Source organism: Stegostoma tigrinum, chromosome 50 (assembly GCF_030684315.1).
Source record: "Stegostoma tigrinum isolate sSteTig4 chromosome 50, sSteTig4.hap1, whole genome shotgun sequence".
Lineage (NCBI taxonomy): Eukaryota > Metazoa > Chordata > Chondrichthyes > Orectolobiformes > Stegostomatidae > Stegostoma > Stegostoma tigrinum.
The window spans coordinates 1,204,566-1,225,189 of NC_081403.1; the positions used below are offsets into that span (position 1 = coordinate 1,204,566).

Consider the following 20,624-nt stretch of genomic DNA (forward strand, 5'->3'; position numbering starts at 1 on the left):
TTAGCTTCTTTTCTTTTCTCTAACAAGTTCGAAACTACATTTCCTATCAGCCCACTCCTGTAGATAGGTCGGGGCAAGGGGGCGTGTCCTAAAGGTCCAAGCGCGCGGCGAACTGCACGCCGGGAGTTGTAGGCACCTCAATTTCCCTTCGAGCTTCGCGCCGCCGCCCCCCAAAACCCCAGGCGCTTGCGCAGTTCACGTTCTCTTCTCCATCCACCAACCCCCCACCCCCCCCCAACCAACTCCTCGATGGGGCAAACGGATCCGTTCGGCCTCCAGCTCCCCAGCGGCGGCGATCACTTTTTTCCTTCCCTTCTCGCAGCTGTCGGGAAGACTCGTCACGGAAGCATCACGGCACTGCAACAGGGATAGAGGCGGGAGGGAAAAAACAAAGGGAAACGAGAGAAAGAGGTGGGTCGGTTTCGTAAAGAGAGGCCATTCTTTCCTCCATCTGTATTTACAAGACAGAGGGAACCGGCCGGCGCTAAAATGGCGGCTCGGGCGTGTTGGGCCCGCTGGGAATTGTAGTCCAGCTGTCCACTTCGGGCAAAGAGCGATGGCCGTCCGTGAACTACAACATCCGGCGGACAGCGCATCCTACGTCGTCCGCGGTGATCGATGGGTGTTGTAGTGCGGCCGTGCTGCTTCGAAGGCGGTGACTACATCACCCGTCATGCTCTGGGTGCAAACGCCTGCGCACTGCTCCCCTTCTCCGCCCAGCCGCTTGCGCTGACGGATGTTGTGGTCCCGGGGTGGGCGCCCGCTACTACATCTACCATCGTGCCTGGAGGGTAGCGCCTGCGCCCCGTGATTATATCGATGGGAGCTGTAGTCCCGAGGCGGGAGTCGGCGACTACAACTCCCGTGGCGCCCTGGCGGCTTCGCGCCTGGCCTGCCGGGAGCTGTAGTTTCGCCGCCGGCACTTAAGGCTTGGAGCTGGGCAGGGGATGGGGGCCGCGGAACTACATCTCCCGGTGGGCCTCGCGGTGCAGGTTTCCCTCTCCCCCGGGCCCTCCCGCAGAGCCCCGGCGCCATGATGGAGACAATAATGGAGAGGGGAGAGACAGGCGGACAGGCAGAAGGGGGAATTGAGTAAATAAACAAATAAAGAGATCAGGGGAAGAGCTGAGTCGGCGGTGTTAGAATGTGCAGAGTGAAATAGTTAGCTTCTTACTCTTTTTTTTAAAAGAAAAGGCAAGGAGGTGGTGGAAGTTGGGGGCGAGGAGGAGTGAGACTGCTGTGGGAATTGTAGGTGACTCCTTCCCCACTGGTAGGGGGCGGTGAGGAGGGGGAGGGAGAAGGAGGATGTGAGAGGGGGTGGGAGGGAGTGCAGCAGGGTGCTGGGGAGAGTGTGAGGGGGTGGCGGGGTGTGTGAGGGGTAACAGTCGGGGCTAAGGGGTGTGTGTGGAGGGTAACAGTGGGGGGCAGGGGTGTGTGTGAGGGTTCGCGGTGGGGGGCAGGGGTGTGTGTGAGGGTTCGCGGTGGGGGGCAGGGGTGCGTGTGAGGGTTAGCGGTGGGGGGCAGGGGTGTGTGTGAGGGTTAGCGGTGGGGTGCAGGGGTGCGTGTGAGGGTTCGCGGTGGGGGGCAGGGGTGCGTGTGAGGGTTCGCGGTGGGGGGCAGGGGTGCGTGTGAGGGTTCGCGGTGGGGGGCAGGGGTGCGTGTGAGGGGTAACGGTGGGGGGGGCAGGGGTGCGTGTGAGGGGTAACGGTGGGGGGGGCAGGGGTGCGTGTGAGGGGTAACGGTGGGGGGGGCAGGGGTGCGTGTGAGGGGTAACGGTGGGGGGGGGCAGGGGTGCGTGTGAGGGGTAACGGTGGGGGGGGGCAGGGGTGCGTGTGAGGGGTAACGGTGGGGGGGGGCAGGGGTGCGTGTGAGGGGTAACGGTGGGGGGGGCAGGGGTGCGTGTGAGGGGGAACGGTGGGGGGGCAGGGGTGCGTGTGAGGGGTAACGGTGGGGGGGCAGGGCTGCGTGTCAGGGTTTGCGCTGGCGGGTGCGGGTTAGGGCTGGGGGACAGGGGTGTATGGGGATGGAGGGAGTGTGAGGGGTAGCGGTCGGGGTGTATGTGAGGAGGCGAGGCTTATTGAGGGGGTGGGAGCGGGGGAGGGGGAGGGAGAGTTGGGGGGCAGAAGGAATGAGGGTCAGTTAGTTGAGTGCGGGTGAGGGACGAAGTGTGAGTCGGAGGTGGGAGCAGGAGAATGGTTGAGGCCTGGCTCTGAGCCATGGCGCTGAGCCCTGAGGATGAGGACGAACAGGAGAGCGGGCCTCCAGCACCCCCGCCAGCTGCTGGCCCTGGAGGAGGAGGAGGCCAGGTCAATATGGAGACTGGAGGGAGGGTGGGTGGGTGGAGAGTGAATAGCATTGGCTGTGATGGTGTACTCCTGTCCCTAGCTCCTAATGCTTATCTCCTGTGTGTGTTCTTGCTGGTCCCCAAATCCCTTATTCCTGATCCTTGTACCCCCTGCCCATTCCTGAGCCCTGTCTTTCAATCCCCCCAATTCTTCATTCTCAATCTCTTCCTGTCCCTCATTCCTGATCCTAACCCCACCTTGCTCCCTGTTCCTACCCCTCCTTATCCTTCCTTGCTGCTCCCGGATCTTATTGTGCTGTACCCGAACTCCTTTGGGATCCATACTTCATTCTGATCCCGATGGCTCCGTTGGTGGGTTCGGATCTTGCCTCCAATGTCTGACGTTCCCGGTCTCTCTGCCCGGGCCCGCGCTCCGTGCCTCCCGGAGGCAGGTTCGATTTGAGGCCGGTGTTGGAGAGGAATGTTGTGCAGCGACACAGAAAGGAAAGGCAAGGCTACTCGTAGCGGCTTCTGGGGGGTGGGGGGGCGGTGGGTGGCCACCTCCTGTGCCGCGACCATTCTGGAATGCCCTTGCTGAGAGGCTGGTGCTGGGCGCTGTGCTCGCTTCAGAAAGGACTTTTGTGCTTTTACAGAAGGTTCACCCTTGGCTCATTGCACCTCCCCCCCCTCCCCCCACTCCCCAACCCCAAGCCTTTTCAGGAGATTGCACCAGTGCCCAGCGGAGGACAGGATGCGATCCATATGAAGGAATTGTATAAAACCCCAGATAATAAAATGGGAGGCTGGATGAACACAGCAGGCCAAGCAGCATCTCAGGGGCACAAAAGCTGACGTTCCGGGCCTAGACCCTTCATCAGAAGGGTCTAGGCCCGAAACGTCAGCTTTTGTGCTCCTGAGATGCTGCTTGGCCTGCTGTGTTCATCCAGCCTCCCATTTTATAATCTTGGATTCTCCAGCATCTGCAGTTCCCATTATCTCTGTATAAAATCCCGAGCAGGTTACTGGGAAGGGAGGAGGCTACCGGGAAGGGAGGAGGCTGAGCAACACGTTCTCCCCCCACCCCCTTCCTCCTGGGGAGAAAGCCTTGTCCCGGTGTCAAAATCTTGTCTTTTCCCCCCAGATGGAGATGACAGGGGTGGGGTGTGGAGTTTCCACTCTGCTGAGGAAGGAGGTGGGGGTGCGGGGAGTTGGTGGGAGCCAGGATTGAAGAAAATTACAGCACAGGAACAGGCCCTTCGGCCCTCCAAGCCTACGCTGATCTCAATCCTTTGTGTAAGCCTGTCGCCTGTTTTCCAAGGATCTCCATCCCTCTGCTCCCTGCCTATTCATGTATCTGTCGAGGTACATCTTAAACGATGCTATCGTGCCCTCCTCTACCACCTCCGCTGGCAACGCGTTCCAGGCACCCACCACCCTCTGTGTAAAGAACTTACCACGCATATCTCCTTTAAACTTTTTCCCTCTCGCCTTGAACTCATGACCCCTAGTAATTGAGTCCCCCAGTCTGGGAGAAAGCTTCCTGCTCTCCACCCTGTCTATACCCCTCATGATTTTGTAGACCTCAATCAGGTCCCCCCCTCAATCTCCGTCTTTCTAATGTAAATAGTCCTTATCTACTCAACTTCTCTTCATAGCTAGCACCCTCCATACCAGGCAACATCCTGGTGAACCTGTTCTGTACCCTCTCCAAAGCATCCATATCCTTTTGGTCGCCGAATGTACGCTGAATCCGAGTTGTCAATTTTTTTTTGGTTTTAAACTGTAGTAAAATCTAATATGATTCCAACGTGACGAGACGGGGATTGAGAACAAGGATAGGGCAGCTGCTCAGAATAATGGCGTGGTTTGGCCGGGGGTGGGTGCGGTGCGGTCGGTCATGCTCAAAAGTGTGCGTGAGATGAGGAGCGATGTGTTCATCCAGACAGCAGGGAGCCTGTGGGATTCTCTGCCACAGAAAGTGGTTGGAGCTGAAGTGTTGTAGAAGGTTTTTGAACATTTACCATGAGAACTTGATCCATTGGGTCAATGGGCTGAGGAGGGACAGACTTAATTTGGATAAATGTGAGGGGTTGCGTTCTGGTGAAATGAAGGAAGGGCAGGAGTTGGGTCGCGCTGTAGAACTCAGGGACATAACTCTTAGAAGTTGCTGGCCCACATAGACAGGGGGTTTGAGAAGGAGTTTGACACATTTGCCTTCAGTGCTCAGAGAGCTTTGAGTGTAAGAGCTAGGGACGTCACGTTGAGGTTGGACAGGGACGTCGGTGAGGCCCGTTGTGTTACCGGAAGGATGTTATTGAACTGGAGAGGGGTTCGGGAGAGACCGGGATGTTGCCAGGAATGGTGGTTTGAGCTATAAGGAGAGGCTGGGACCTTTTTTCTACTGGAGTGTTGGCGGTTGAGAGGTGACCTTGTAGAGGTTTATAAAATCATGAGGGGGCTGAATGGCAGGTGTCTTTTTCCCCAGGGGTTGGGGGCATATGTAGAACAGGGGGCATATTTTTCAGGTGAGAGGAGAGAGATTTAAAACAGATAAAAGGGGCAACTATTTTTACGCCGAGAGAGTGGTCTATGCGTGGGATGGCCTTGCAGTGGAAGGAGTGAAAAGGACATTTGGGATAAGTGTGCAAACAGGAAAGGGTCTGGAGGGCTTTGGGCGAGCAGCTGGCAGGTGGGACTGGTTTAGTTTTGGATCACGGTCGGCATGGACTGGTTGGGCCGAAGGGTCCATTTCCCTGCCGTACAGCGACATTCGCTGTTTCTCGCAAGGGAGTCAGATGTAATTCGGAAGGAGTTGGGGCTGTGTGTTGGTGTGTGTGTGTGTGTGTTGGTGTGTGTGTTGGGGCGGGGCAGGGTTTGCGGAGGGGAAAGTGGGGAACGGGGAGGTGAGTCGCACGAATTCCCGTCCCCAGGAAAGAGACAGGAGCCAAAGTGTTGAAAGTTTCCTGGGAGAAGGTTGTGGGGGGTTGGGGGGTGGGGAACCATTTTGGACGATGGGCCAGTGGTGCTGTACAGTCTCACGGGGACGTGGCTGCCACCCCGCTCCGCCACCGCCTGCTCTCACCCTCCCTCTCCCTCTTTCTCTCTCTCCCCTCTTCCCCCCTCCCCATCTCTCTCTGTCTCTTCCCCCCCCTCCCTGTTGTGTCCCGCAGGCCAAGGGCAAGGTGAAACCCAAAGCCCCAATGTCCTCCAGCAAGGCGGCAAGCGGGGCACGGCGCCGACGGACTCGCTGTCGCAAGTGCGATGCCTGCCAGAAGACAGAGTGTGGGGAGTGCCACTTCTGTAAGGACATGAAGAAATTCGGGGGGCCCGGACGCATGAAACAGTCCTGCATGCTCCGCCAGTGCACAGCGGTGAGTTCGCCACCCACCGCCCTCCATGCTGTTCCCCCGCCCCCATCAAACACCCCCAGGGACAGGGTCAGTGACAGCACGGGATTAGGTACAGGGTAAGGCTCTCTCTACACTACCCCCGCCCCCCCCCCCCCCCCATCAAACACCCCCAGGGACAGGGACAGCGCGGGGTTAGATACAGGCTAAAGCTCTCTCTACACTGTCCCCCCCACCATCACACTCCCAGGGACAGGGACAGCATGGGGTTAGGTACAGGGTAAGGCTCCCTCGGCACTGTTTCCGCCCCCCCCCCCCAATCACACACTCCCAGGGACAGCATGGGGTTAGATACAGAGGAAAGCTTCTTCTACATTGTCCCTCTCCCCAGGGACAGGGACAGCGCGGGGTCAGAGTGAAGTTGCCTCCCTGTTGACTCAAGTGTTTTCTCTGTCTCCCTGCCCCTCGGTCCGTGCCTGTGGGTGGAGGTAGCCTGTACTCCCTCACACGGCCGTCTGCCTCATGTGTGGGGACGCTGGCAAGGAGGAGTCTGTCGAAGGCGAGGCCGAGAAGTTCAAGCTCTCGCTGATGGAGTGCACCATCTGTAACGAGATTGTCCATCCGGGCTGCCTGAAGGTGAGGAATCGTTCCCCCCACCGACCCTCGTGCCCGAAGCAGGCTGCGTTTCCTTCAGTCTAAACCCCCCCGCACCATCTGTCTCTCTCCCTCAGGTCTGCGCGGCGGACGGAGTCATTAATGACGAGATTCCCAACTGCTGGGAGTGCCCCAGGTGCCAGCTCGAGGGTAAGACTGGCAAGGTGAGTGTCCCACCCATGGGGACGGGGTCAGCGGTGGGGAGGGTTTTGGAGACTGTTGATGAACAAAGAGACGTTGCCCTGCAGGTTCGTAGCTCCTTGAAAGTGGGTAGCCAAGGCGGTGTTTGGTATGCTTGCCTTTAGTGGTCAGTGTGTTGATCGTACGGAGTTGGGGGGGCCGGGGTGTCGGGGTTCATGTTGCCGCTGTGTTGGTGAGGACACTTTGGGGAACACCACTTTCGATCCTGCTCTCCCTGCTACAGGAACGAGGTTGGGAAAGGGGTTTGGAAAAGGGAAGTCGGAGGGTTTGAGCTACAGGGAGAGGCTGGGGTCTATTCTCCCCAGAGCATCGGGGTGGGGGCGGGGTGACCCTTATAGAGGTTTATAACATCATGAGGGGCATGGACATTTGGGAATAGTCAAGGACTTCTCCCCAGAGTTAAGGGGAGTGTCCAAAACTGAAGGGTGAGAGGGGAAAGATTTAAAAGGGGCAACATTTTCACACAGAGGGGGTGGTGCGTGTGTGGAATGAGCTGCCAGGGCAATTGTTTGAGGCTGGTACAGTTATAGCATTTAAAAGGCATCTGAAGAGGTATATGGATAGGAAGGGTTTGGAGGGGTGGGGGCCAAATGCTGGCGTACAGGGGTGAGTGGGTGAGTGCGTGGGTGGTGGCGTGGGGATTGGTGGCCGGCTGAGTGTCTGTGTGTATGTATATGGGCATGCACGCGCAGACAGGAGTGTGTGTGTGTGTGTGTGTGTGAGAGAGAGACTGTGTGCGTGTGCAGGTACTGAGGTGCGTCTGTGGCTGGATGTTCTGTCTCTCGGCACCCTGCTCATGTCTTTTCTTTGTCGGCCTATTTCTCTCTGTCTTCCCACTGTGCCCCCGCGCCCCCCCAACCTTCCCTCTCCCGCTCACTGCCTCCTCCACCATTACTTGCTCCCCGTCCCGCTGTCTTCCCCCCCCCCCCCCCCCCCCATCCTGTTAGGATGTGAAGGAGGGGAAGGAGCAGCTGGAGGTGAGTGGGAAGCGCCGATCAGATGGTGAGGAGGGGCCTCGCTGGAAGCTGGAGGAGGGCGGCCGGGTCAGGCCTGAGGATTATGTAGCCGGGCGCAAGAAGAGGAAAGAGAAGGATGGAGCACTGGAGGCTGGGCCCAAGAAAAAGGTAAGGCGTGGGGCTGGGAGTTCATGAGAGGGCAGGGGTGGCTCCCCCAGTCTCCCAACACCCCCTTCACTCTGTACATACTCACTGGTACGTAGGTGGCTGGAGGAGGTTACAGAGTTAGAGAGAGCGTGTGTGGGCGTGGAGAGCGGGTGTAGGGGGCAGGGAATGGGTCCAGGTGTGGGGGCTGGAGGAAGTTTGGGGGAAGGGGCTGGTTGGAGCAGGCGGGTGTAGGGGCCGGGGGAGCGGGTGTAGGAGATGTTGACCCCTCTCCCCATCTTCCAGAAGCTGAAGAACACCCGGGGGCCAGAGGGCACGGCGCTGAGCACAGAGAGGACCCACCAGCGTGAGAAGCTGGAACACTTCAAGAGGATGTGCCAGATGCTGGAGCGTGTGAACCCAGCCCAGAGCTCCAGCTCGAGCTCCAGCTCGGACTCGGACTCAGACTCGCAGGGTTCGGAGGAAGAGGAGGAGGAAGAGGGAGCGGAGGAAGAGGAGGAGGAGAGCAGCGACGGTGGAGGTGGGGCTTCCGGCACCAATGGCAGCTCCCGTCGGCCACGCGACCATCGGGTGACAGCGACCTCCCTGCTGGGCTTTAGCGAGAGTGAGGACGAGGAACAGGAGGACGACGAGGGAGCTGAGGAGGAGGAGGAGGAGGAGGAGCTGGCAGATCACTCCCACCGACCGGCCCCCTACACCACGTCCCGCAACGGCAAGGCCAAGGGCCGCGAGCCCTGGCAGGGCAAGGAGAACCAGCATGCTGCTCGGCACCCACGGGGCCGGGCCCAGTCCGGCCGCAAAGCCCCCAGAGCGCCTGGTGCTCCCGGCCTGCGAGTAGCAGCCCGCACCCAGTTCCTCAACCGGCCTCCTGTCTGCTCACCGTCCCGGCCCCTGCTGATGGAGCGCCACGTAGTGAAGCCACCTCCCGACTGCCCCGAGCCCGACTCGCTGCCCCTGGAGACCGGCGCCGACCATGTCCTGCAGCGGCATGCCTGGCTAGCTGTCTTCCGCTACCTCAGCCACCGGGACTTGTGTGTCTGCATGAGGGTGTGCCGTACCCTCAACCGCTGGTAAGGAGCACGGCAGCGCGCTGCCTGTTAACGTTGCCTGCTTTCTCGTAGGCACGAGTGTACGCTTTAGCTACTCTCCTTTTGGTTTTGCTTTCGAATTCAACCCGAGAGGGTTAATGTTTGATGTTTTTGTTTGTTTTGCGAGGGGCCTGGTTGCTCAGGTGGTGGGGAGACATCTCGGTTGCCTGTGTGGGACGTCGCTTGAGTACACTCGTGCCAAAATCCTCCCTTGAGTGTCCCCTGGGGATTGGCAAAACGTGGATTCGGAGATGATTTCCGAGAGATGGGAGGAGACGTGTTCTCGAAGCTCATTATGCTGCCTTTGACATAAAGGAATCAAGTGTGGTGTCAGGGAATCTGAGCAAAACTTTATCCACGAAGAATCAGGGAACAAACTCTCCGGTGGTTGGAGTCACATCTGACACATGGGAAGGTGGTCCTGGTTGTTGGAGCTCAGTCATCTCCGCTTCAGGACATCTCTGCAGGAGTTGCTCAGGGTAGTGTCCTCGGCCCAACCATCTTCAGCAGCTTCTCCAATGACCTTCCCTCCATCGGAAAGTTTGTTGATGATTCATGAATGCGATGTTCAGCACTAGTGACTCCTCAGATGCTGAAGCAGGCCATGTTCAAATGCAGCAAGGTTTGGGCTGACACCTGGGAAGTAATATTTGTGCCACATGGCTGCCCGGCAGTGACCAACTCCAAAAACAGACACGTTCTGACCATCGTCTCCTTGTCATTTCAATGGCATTCCCATCACTGAAACCTCTGTCCTCTTTACTGTCAAGCTCCTGGGGGTTCCCATTGAGCAGAAGCTGAACCGGACCCCAGCCCCATATCAATCCTGTGACTACATGAGCAGGTCAGAGACTGGGAATCCTGTAACTCCCCTCCTAATTCCACCCCCGCCAACCCAAAAGCCCGTCCCATCATCGACAAGGCACGAGTGTGAGGGAATGCTCCCCACTTGCCCTGCACGGGGCAGCTACGACAGCACTTGAAACTCCACACCGTCCAGGACTAAGCAGCCCACGTCGTTGGCCCCGTATCCACAAATGTCCATCCCCCCCCCCCCCCCCCCCCCCCCCCCCCCCCCCCGACACACACCTCACTCAGTCGCAGCAGTGTGTACCCTGCAGACATTCACCAGAGACCCTCGGGCAGCAGATATGTGGGCAACACCACCACCCCCACATGTTCCCCTCCCCGCCAGGGCTCAGAAACCATTCCTTCAGGGCTGCTGGGCCCAAATCCTGGGGGTGCCCTGAACAGCACAGAGGGTGTCCCCCATGCCAAACAGACTGCGGAATGAAGGCAGCTCACCCCACAACCAGCACCACCTTCGCGGGTACCTGGAGATGGGCTAAAAACTCTGCCCTGGCCAGCGAAACCAAACCCCCACCCAAACCCTTGTGTGTGTCGTTGCACTTCTGTTTCAATTCTACGGCACAACTATAGCATGACAAACCTTATTAAAGTGAGGAACTTGCTGTGTGTGGGTGTGTGTACAATTGCAACGTTTAAAGTGACATTCGGATAAGGAAAGTTCTAGAGGGATTGGGGCCAGGAGCAGGCCGGAGGGACTAGTTTAGGATTATGGTCGGCACGGACTGGTTGGGCCGAAGGGTCTGTTTCTGTGCTGTATGACTGTATAACTCGGAGTGGTCAGTATCAAATATGGGTAAGAATAAAAGATAATTGGTGAGAAAAGGGGTCTAGAAATGGCAAGATAACAAAGTGTGGAGCTGGATGAACACAGCAGGCCAAGCAGCACCTCGGGAGCACAAAAGCTGACGTTTCGGGCCTGGACCCTCCTTCAAAGAGGGGGATGAAGGGTCCAGGCCCAAAACGTCAGCTTTTGTGCTCCCGAGGTGCTGCTTGGCCTGCTGTGTTCATCCAGCTCCACACTTTGTTATCTCGGATTCTCCAGCATCTGCAGTTCCCATTATCTCTCTAGAAATGGCAAACCCAAATGGCCTACATCGTTTAGGTTCACAAGAGAGGTAGTTACAAAGTGCGCAAAGACACTGCTCATAGCACTGCAAGACTCCTGAGGTCCGACAGCAGCCCCAGCAAATTGGAAGGGAACAGATGTGATACGGCTATTCCCGAAAGCAGGGGTACTAGGCAGGCTAGGATGGATCACAGAGTCATACAGCATGGGAACAGACCCTTCCATCCAACCAACCATCTCACCCGTGCCAACTGGGTTCCGAAACTCTCGTCCCATTTGCCTGCATCCCTCTAATCCTTTCCCATTCACATCCCCATCCAGATGCCTTTTAAATGCTGTAGCTGCACCAGCCTCCCACCCACTTCCCCTGGCGCAAGGGTGTTACCGGGGTTAGAGGGTTTGAGCTGGAGGGAGAGGCGGAATAGCCTGGGGCGATTTTCCCCGCAGCGCCTGAGGCTTATAGAGGTTTATAATATCACGAGAGGGCTGGAGGGTGAATAGGCAAGGCTTTTTCCCCTGAGGTAGGGGCAGAGGTCCAAACCTGAAGGGCATAGGTTGAAGGTGAGAGGGGAAAGATTTAAAAGGGACCCAAGGGGCAACACCTTTCACACAGAGGGTGGTGTGTGTATGGTTGGAGCTGCCAGGGGAAACAGGTGGGAGGCTGGTGCAGTTACAGCATTGAAAAGGCATCTGCACGGGGACATGGATAGGAAGGGGTTAGAGGGATATGGGCCAAATGCTGGCAAATGGGACTGGATTAATTTAGGATATCTGGTCAGGTTGGGTCGAAGGGATTATTTCTGTGCTGTATGTCTTCATGACGCAGGTGGAACCTAGGCAATTCTGGAATGGGATTTTGGAATGACATTCCCAGTATGTTTAAAGGCATGACACCCTTCTCTGTCACAGAACAGCAGCAGGCTGAACCGGGGGAGGAGAGAGGGAGGGAGGGAGGGAAGAGGGCGGGGAAGAGGGAGAGAAAGATGTCGAAACGGTGAATGGAAAGTGCTCTGTATCCCAGGTGCTGTGTGTAACAGGCTGTTTGACCAGGTGAAGCAGGTTAGAACGAGGGAGGCAGCTCCAGGGCTGGAATTCACTGGGTCTGTTAGTCAACACTGCCACACTCGCAGTGGCTCCAGAGTAACTTGCAGTCACCCCTTGTGGGAGGCACTCCCACATTCCAACGCACCCCAGCCTCTCCAGGGAAAGGCACGCCTCCTGAATTCCCAGTTTGTGCACGGCGCTCCCAGTGTGGGTCTGACCGAGGGGTACAGGGACAGGAACTGTGCACGGCGCTCCCAGTGTGGGACTGACCGAGGGATACAGGGACAGGAACTGTGCACGGCGCTGCCAGTGTGGGTCTGACCGAGGGATACAGGGACAGGAACTGTGCACGGCGCTCCCAGTGTGGGTCTGACCAAGGGGTACAGGGACAGGAACTGTGCACGGTGCTCCCAGTGTGGGACTGACCGAGGGATACAGGGACAGGAACTGTGCACGGCGCTCCCAGTGTGGGTCTGAGCGAGGGATACAGGGACAGGAAGTGTGCACGGCGCTCCCAGTGTGGGTCTGACCGAGGGATACAGGGACAGGAACTGTGCACGGCGCTCCCAGTGTGGGTCTGACCGAGGGATACAGGGACAGGAACTGTGCACGGCGCTCCCAGTGTGGGACTGACCGAGGGATACAGGGACAGGAAGTGTGCACGGCGCTCCCAGTGTGGGTCTGAGCGAGGGATACAGGGACAGGAACTGTGCACGGTGCTCCCAGTGTGGGTCTGACCGAGGGATACAGAGACAGGAACTGTGCACGGCGCTCCCAGTGTGAGACTGACCGAGGGATACAGGGACAGGAACTGTGCACGGTGCTCCCAGTGTGGGTCTGAGCGAGGGATCCAGGGACAGGAACTGTGCACGGTGCTCCCAGTGTGGGTCTGACCGAGGGATACAGAGACAGGAACTGTGCACGGTGCTCCCAGTGTGGGTCTGACCGAGGGACACAGGGACAGGAACTGTGCACGGTGCTCCCAGTGTGGGTCTGAGCGAGGGATACAGAGACAGGAACTGTGCACGGTGCTCCCAGTGTGGGTCTGACCGAGGGACACAGGGACAGGAACTGTGCACGGTGCTCCCAGTGTGGGTCTGAGCGAGGGATACAGGGACAGGAACTGTGCACGGTGCTCCCAGTGTGGGTCTGACTGAGGGATACAGGGACAGGAACTGTGCACGGCGCTCCCAGTGTGGGTCTGACCGAGGGATACAGGGACAGGAACTGTGCACGGCGCTCCCAGTGTGGGACTGACCGAGGGATACAGGGACAGGAACTGTGCACGGTGCTCCCAGTGTGGGTCTGAGCGAGGGATACAGGGACAGGAACTGTGCACCGTGCTCCCAGTGTGGATCTGACCGAGTGATATGGAGACAGAAGCTGTGCACGGTATTTGTTATGGGGACCATGATGATTGCTGACTCTGCCAATCCTGTTTCGGGTCATGCCGCACTGGGACTGGGCTCCCACCCAGCTTTGCCAATATTCATGGACCCACCTGAAAACTTTTAAGAAAGCTGTTTGGCCATTTGGATGGGTAGGGGCCTTTGCACCTCTACCCTCTACCCCGGTCACACTCTGGTTACTCTGGTACATGTGGGTGGGGACCCGAGTTGTCGTTAGTTTTTAGTCAGTATTGTCAGATGTTGTGCGACAGGGCGTTGCTCCATTCTGATGGCAGTTTCTCTCTCTCTCTCTCTCTCTCTCTCTCTCTCTCTGTGTCTCTGTCTGTTTGTCTGGCTCTCTCTCCCCTGCACTCTGCCCCCACTTCCCTCCTTCTCCGCCTCCCCCCTCCTCCCTTCCCTCTCTCCCTCCTCCCTCTGCCTTTCTCGCCCCATGCTCCAGGTGCTGTGATAAACAATTGTGGACCAAGATTGACCTGAGCAGACAGAAGTCGATCACACCAGCCATGCTGAGTGGGATTATCAGGAGGCAACCCATTACCCTGGACCTCAGCTGGACCAGTATCTCGAAGAAACAGCTCATGTGGCTCATGAACCGGCTGCAGGGTGAGAGGGCGCAGGGAGGGGCCGGGCGGGTGGGAAGAGCGTGCAGGGAGGGGCCGGGCGGGGGGAAGCAGTCACCTCGCAACCCCCCCTCGCAGTCATCGCTCCCTGTCTGTTCCTGAGGATTGGGACAGGTGATAATGGAGGGTTGGGAGGGAGTGGAGGAACAAAGGTCTTTATGGTGGTTGTGGAAGCCCAGAGTCTGACCTCAGTGTCCCTGTTCTCTCTGGTCCTTGCCCAGGCCTGAAGGAGCTGATCCTGTCCGGGTGTTCCTGGTCCTCAGTGTCTGCTCTCTGTTCAGCCAGTTGTTCTTGCCTGAGGCTACTCGACCTTCGCTGGGTCGAGGACGTGAAGGACTCACACCTCCGTGAACTCATCTCCCCTCCAAGTGACACCCGGCCAGGTAGGAATTGAGGGGAGGGGACAGTGTGGGATTTACATGGGGCTCGGTGGGAGTGTGTGGGGGGAGCTTAGACAGTAACTGGGGGGTTGTGAGCCTCCTGCAGTAACAGCCCCTGACCAGTGGGTGGGGGCAGTGAACCTCCTGCAGTAACAGCCCCTGACCAGTGGGTGGGGGCGGTGAGCCTCCTGCAGTAACAGCCCCTGACCAGTGGGTGGGGGCAGTGAGACTCCTGCAGTAACAGCCCCTGACCAGTGGGTGGGGGCAGTGAACCTCCTGCAGTAACAGCCCCTGACCAGTGGGTGGGGGCGGTGAGCCTCCTGCAGTAACAGCCCCTGACCAGTGGGTGGGGGCAGTGAACCTCCTGCAGTAACAGCCCCTGACCAGTGGGTGGGGGCGGTGAGCCTCCTGCAGTAACAGCCCCTGACCAGTGGGTGGGGGCGGTGAGCCTCCTGCAGTAACAGCCCCTGACCAGTGGGTGGGGGCGGTGAGCCTCCTGCAGTAACAGCCCCTGACCAGTGGGTGGGGGCGGTGAACCTCCTGCAGTAACAGCCCCTGACCAGTGGGTGGGGGCGGTGAGCCTCCTGCAGTAACAGCCCCTGACCAGTGGGTGGGGGCAGTGAGCCTCCTGCAGTAACAGCCCCTGACCAGTGGGTGGGCGTGGTGAGCCTCCTGCAGTAACAGCCCCTGACCAGTGGGTGGGGGCGGTGAGCCTCCTGCAGTAACAGCCCCTGACCAGTGGGTGGGCGTGGTGAGCCTCCTGCAGTAACAGCCCCTGACCAGTGGGTGGGGGCGGTGAGCCTCCTGCAGTAACAGCCCCTGACCAGTGGGTGGGGGGGGTGATAAGCCTCCTGCAGTAACAGCCCCTGACCAGTGGGTGGGGGCAGTGAGCCTCCTGCAGTAACAGCCCCTGACCAGTGGGTGGGGGGTGATGAGCCTCCTGCAGTAACAGCCCCTGACCAGTGGGTGGGGGCAGTGAGCCTCCTGCAGTAACAGCCCCTGACCAGTGGGTGGGGGCAGTGAGCCTCCTGCAGTAACAGCCCCTGACCAGTGGGTGGGGGCGGTGAACCTCCTGCAGTAACAGCCCCTGACCAGTGGGTGGGGGCAGTGAACCTCCTGCAGTAACAGCCCCTGACCAGTGGGTGGGGGCAGTGAACCTCCTGCAGTAACAGCCCCTGACCAGTGGGTGGGGGCAGTGAGCCTCCTGCAGTAACAGCCCCTGACCAGTGGGTGGGGGCGGTGAACCTCCTGCAGTAACAGCCCCTGACCAGTGGGTGGGGGCAGTGAACCTCCTGCAGTAACAGCCCCTGACCAGTGGGTGGGGGCGGTGAACCTCCTGCAGTAACAGCCCCTGACCAGTGTGAGGTGGTGATGAGACTCCTGCAGTTAGCCCTGTACTGAGTGCCGGAGCCTGTTCCTGCCCCTTCCACAGGTCAGAACGAGCATCGAGGGAGGCTGCCAAACCTGTCGGAGCTGCGGCTTGCTGGCCTGGACATCAATGACACGTCACTGCGCCTCTTGGTGCGACACCTCCCACAGCTGAACAGTCTCGATCTCAGCCACTGTCCACACGTTGGAGACCAGTCTGTGAACCTACTGACCGCTGCCAATTCCCAACTCCGGGACAATCTGACTGAGATCAACCTGTCGGGTAACTGCTTCCTCCTCTGCCTTCGATTGTCTATCACCGCCGTCCGTCCCTCCTCCTGTCTCAGTCTGTCCATCACCGCCGTCCGTCCCTCCTCCTGTCTCAGTCTGTCTATCACCGCCGTCTGTCCCTCCTCCTGTCTCAGTCTGTCTATCACCGCCGTCCGTCCCGTCTCAGTCTCTCTATCACCGCCGTCTGTCCCGTCTCCTGTCTCAGTCTCTCTATCACCGCCGTCCGTCCCTCCTCCTGTCTCAGTCTCTCTATCACCGCTGTCCATCCCTCCTCCAGTCTCAGTCTCTCTATCACCACCGTCCGTTCCCTCCTCCTGTCTCAGTCTCTCTATCACGGCCTTCCGTCCCTCCATCGCACCTTCTATCTCTGTGTTCCCTTTTCTCTCCCTTGTCCCTGCTTCGACACTGTTCTACCTCTCTCTCTCTCTCTCTCTCTGTCTCTCCCCCCCCGCACTGTCCTACACTAATCTCTCTCTCTCTCTCTCTCTCTCTCTCTGTGTCCCCCCCCGGACGCCACACTGCCCGACACTAATCTCTCTCTCTCTCTGTCTCTTTTCCTCCGCCCGGCCTGCTGCAGGGTGTAACCGACTGACTGACCAGTGCCTGCCTCTGTTCAGGCGATGCTCGAACCTGTCCCGTGTGGACTTGCGTTGCTGTAAGCTCGTCACGCTGGAGGGCTGCCAACAGTTTGCCAAGGACGCCTCCATGAGCGCCACCTTCCGGTGCTCCCCGGACAAATTGATTTTGCGGAACAGCTAACGCCACAGGGAGGGGACGCTGTGTTCCCCCCCCTCCCCCTCCCGGGTGCTGATGGTGGGGAGCGAGGGAATGACGCTGGGTACTTTCACCATCAGACTCCAGGCTTGGACCTGAAACCAATTCTGTTTGGTTCCCCTCATAATCTCTTTTATTTTTGCTTCCTCTGTTTCTTATTTTCACCACCTTCCCCTCCCCCCCCCCCTTCCCCCCCCCCCCCCCCCCCCCCCACTCCAGTTTCTTGTGCTTTGTCGCGTTGGTGTAATTTCTGAAAAAACTGTGCCACTGATTTGGATCCAAGCCGCCTGCGAGTTGTACTGAGAGGAGACCGCGCGGGCGACCAGACACGAGGGGACCAATAAAATCCCAAAGGAAAATGGCGACCACCCCCCCCACCCCCCCCAACTCTCTCTTGCTCAGCTCCCTGACTTCTGCGACGTCGCACACCGAGTTTTTCCCGAAACCACCGCCACGCGTCCGGCAGGTCTCCCGGTCGTTACCGCTCTCGGGAAGGTGTCGCGCGTGTGTCGAAATGGTGTCGGTTTGGTTTGGGACGGTGGGGTGGGGGGGGGGGGGGTGGGGGGGTTGGCAGGGAGGGGGAGGCGGAGGGAGAGAGCGCGCGCGCTCGGCGATGGAAGTTGACGTCAGCATGCCAGTGTTGTCAGTGCTGACCCACCGACAGCCCGGCGCTCCCTCACAGAACAGTGTGAATGGGACGGGCTGTCACTCGGGGAAATGACCGTCTGCCATCAAATGTGTCCAATGCAGTGGAAAGGCTGGGCTGTTCCTTGCCTGTGATTCGCTGGCTAACCGCTCCCTGAATTGTGTTTATTCACCGATAGGGTTGTACTGAAGCAGTTCCGCCGCAAACGACTGGGTTGGCAGTGTAGGGGGAGTGCGACATGAAAATATCTGGCGGATACACTGGGAGAAGCTGGAAATGTTTAAGGGGAGAGCTGAGTGAGGGATTGGGTTGGGGCTTTCAACCCAGGCCTTGAGGAGAGAGTGTTTGAAGTAGCAGGACGGTCAGGAACTGGTGTCAGGGAGCATTCACGGGTGGTGCTGATGGGTGAGACATGGCTGGGGGGCATGGATTGGGGCCAATGTGAGAGACCCGGGGTCGGGGGGGAGGGGGGGGGTGAGGGCACGGATTGGGGCCGATGGTGAGACCCAGTTTGGCGGGGGGGGGGGGAAATGAGGGCACGGATTGGGGCCGATGGGTGAGGCCCGGGGGTGGGAGGTGGGCACGGATTGAGTGGGGATTGGAGACAAATTGTGGGGGGTGGGTGAGAGATCTGGGGGGAGGTGTGGAGATGCAGATTGGGGTGGGATGGGTGAGAGACCCCGGCGGGGTGCTGGAGACATGGATCGGCGTGTGATGGCCGTGATACCCAGCCGGTGGGGCGGGGGTGGTGAGGGAGAGATGTGATGAGCTGGGATCTGTGTGGGTCACCCTGAAGGTTTCGGTGTGATGGAGGGGGAACTGTTCCCACGGTACGGCTGGGAACCTGGCGGGGAATGTGGCTGAGGGAAGGAGGGAGGTGGAATTTCTTTCTGCAGTACCTCTCACAGCCAGGCGGTGTGATCCTGAAGCCTCTCCCCCCCACCCCCGGGCACTCGCCGGGCATCTGGATGTGTTGGGGTGACTGAAGCGAAGCCACCGTCCTCTCTGTAAGTTGGGTGCAGGTTCTCAGTGAGATCTGCACTTGGCATTTCCTACATGCTGTGTCCTCTGTCCGTGTGCCTGGTGGTTCCTCCATTCGCTGCTTCTCCCGCCCTTCCTTACCCTCCCGTCGCTCACCCTGATCGATCCCAGCCCTCTGTCTCAGGTCAATTCCTGCCAGACCTCCATCCCACCTTCGGGTGACTGCGTGGGGTTTGTACGTCCTCCCCGTGTCTGCCGGGGTTTCCTCCCACAGTCCACAAAGATGTGTGGGTTAGGGTGGGATTGGCCAATGGGAAATTGTCCCGTAGTGCCCAGGGATGTGCGGGTTAGGGTGGGATTGGCCGATGGGAAATTGTCCCGTAGTGCCCAGGGATGTGGGGGTTAGGGTGGGATTGGCCGATGGGATATTGTCCCGTAGTGCCCAGGGATGTGGGGGTTAGGGTGGGATTGGCCGATGGGAAAGGTAAGGTCACAGGGATGGGTCTGATCAGAGGGTCAGCATGGATTCGATGGCCTGCTTCTACAGTCGGGATTGGCCCCAGAAGGTCGTGGAGTCCAAGTGATGGTGTGTTTTGAGGCCAGCGAGAGATGGTGATTGGGATTGAACAGCACAAGGGAACGGTCGCTATGGTGATGGAGGTGGGAGCTGGGTGTTTGGCAAGGGCTGGGGGCTGGGGGCGGGGGGTGGTGTGAGGGTGAGCGTCTCCTCTCACTGTGAATGGCGTGCTCCCTTTTCCGACGACCAATGGATTCCCCCGCCCTGGGAGCCGCTCGCTCCCGGGTGGCGTCTCGCTCAGCTGAGTTCCAACATCCACGAGATGCATTGCCTACTCCCCCCCCCCCCCCCCCCCCCGCCCGCCCGACCTCGGGGAGGGGAAATCCCTCCCCATCTCCTCCTCCATTTGGCGCCCCCTTTCACTCCGGACCCGGGCTCTCCATTTCTGGCATTCAATACCCGTCCCTAGTTGCCCCTTTGGGGACCGCTGCCCGGGGCTGACCCCACCGTGTCTGCGGGGAGGGAATTCCAGGGTTTTTGTCCCGGAGATGGTGGAGGAACGGCGGACAGATGGCCACGTCGGGGTCGGGGGGGGAGTTGGTATTCTCCGTCTCTGCTGTGGCTGCACCTCTCGGGGGAGGCGGGCACTATCGAAGCGTGGCCTGGTGGCGTGGAAGCAGGCCCTTCGGCCCAACCGAAGCCGCCGCGTTGATGTCCCTGCAGAGAGGCTTGCGAAATGCCCAACGTGGCTCCCGTCCCAGCCGCCGCGCGCCCTTCTTATGTGAACCCAGGTGCCCATCTTGCATTGCGACCACCCCTACCCTCAGGGGTGGGGGCAGGGGAAGCCATCCCCCTTTTTCCAAACCCCTTGAGATTGGAGGGTCACCCCCACACCCTGGTCCCCAGCCTCTCTTCCCCGTGCCCCTTCTCCATGTTAACTTCCCGCAGCTGGGTGACCAGGACTGCGCATGTCAACTCCAACACCGACCGAGGCCATCCTCGTGGCCCTCTCTCTCCCACCCACGAGGAGCGGTTGCCCACCCCCGCCGCGGCACCCCCCGGCTGATCTCTCCCTGCATCCTGTGGGCTGTGCCACCCATGGCCTGGCTTCGCCGCCCACGACGCCCTCACGATTGGCGGGACCCTGTGCTGGAGTTTCTGTGGGGCATCCATGAGCGTTGGCGGTGGGGGTGCCAGCCCATTGCTTTTTGTGTTGGTGGCGGGGGGGGGGGGCGGCATCCAACATCCCCAGTGCAGCCGGCGCTGCCCCCCCCCACCTCCCCAGTCTAGGGGCAAGCGGGGAGCATCCCCCAGCCCGATCCCCATGTTTCCTCTATCCCAGTCCGGCTCCCCCATCTCTCCCGGCTCCCTCCTTGTTCTCCGCACGCCCGCCGACTCTGAGGGGGTTGCGGCGGGGGCGGGGGGTCCCCCGGACCCTGAAATGTCTTCCTCCTCCCTGTCTGGGTGGGCAGACCCGCTGAGTTTTTCCAGCCGCTTCCCGGGCCACGGCACCCGCGGTTCACCACGTCGCACTCCCTCTCCCGCCTGCGGTACCCGCCCGGACCGGCCTTTGACCGCGGGCTGGGGGAGGTCCCACGGCTCCCTGGGGCTCCGGGATACCCTGCTCGGCCGGAACTGACCTCAGTGCCCCACTCCTCCGCTTGAAACCCGTCCCGGGTGGGGGTGACCCCCCACAGCCTCGTATCCGTCCCCAAACTAACCCCCCTGCTCCCTCCCCCCCCCCCACAGCCCCGTATCCATCCCCAAAGTAACCCCCCTGCCCCGCTCCCTCCCCCCACAAACTAATCCTCCCCCCTACACAGCCCCGCCCCGCTCCCTCCCCACCCAACACAGCCCCGTATCCGTCCCCAAAACTAACCCCCCGCCCCGCTCCCTCCCACCCCCCGCCGACACAGCCCTGTTTCCGCCCCAAACTAATCCCCTAGCTCCCGCCCCCACCACA

The 20,624-nt window shown here is 59.6% G+C and overlaps 1 protein-coding gene across 5 annotated transcripts; it reads left to right on the plus strand.

Annotated features, from left to right (window-relative positions):
- Positions 1-241: 241 nt before the first annotated feature.
- LOC125450112 (F-box/LRR-repeat protein 19-like) lies at positions 242-16,705 on the plus strand. 5 transcript variants are annotated; one of them, XM_059643236.1, is made up of 11 exons: positions 242-411; positions 2,737-2,793; positions 5,455-5,655; positions 6,124-6,267; positions 6,363-6,449; positions 7,434-7,610; positions 7,893-8,677; positions 13,524-13,687; positions 13,926-14,087; positions 15,517-15,735; positions 16,321-16,704. In XM_059643236.1, exons 3-11 carry the CDS (start codon positions 5,485-5,487, stop codon positions 16,500-16,502), a joined length of 2,091 nt encoding a protein of 696 aa, XP_059499219.1. In that variant the 5' UTR covers positions 242-411; positions 2,737-2,793; positions 5,455-5,484; the 3' UTR covers positions 16,503-16,704. The 5 variants fall into 5 exon arrangements, with proteins under 5 accessions (XP_059499219.1, XP_059499220.1, XP_059499217.1 ...); XM_059643237.1 differs by lacking the exon at positions 242-411 and adding an exon at positions 1,154-1,248 and having other exon boundaries at positions 16,321-16,705; XM_059643234.1 differs by lacking the exon at positions 242-411 and adding an exon at positions 2,106-2,306 and having other exon boundaries at positions 7,443-7,610; positions 16,321-16,705.
- Positions 16,706-20,624: the final 3,919 nt, after the last annotated feature.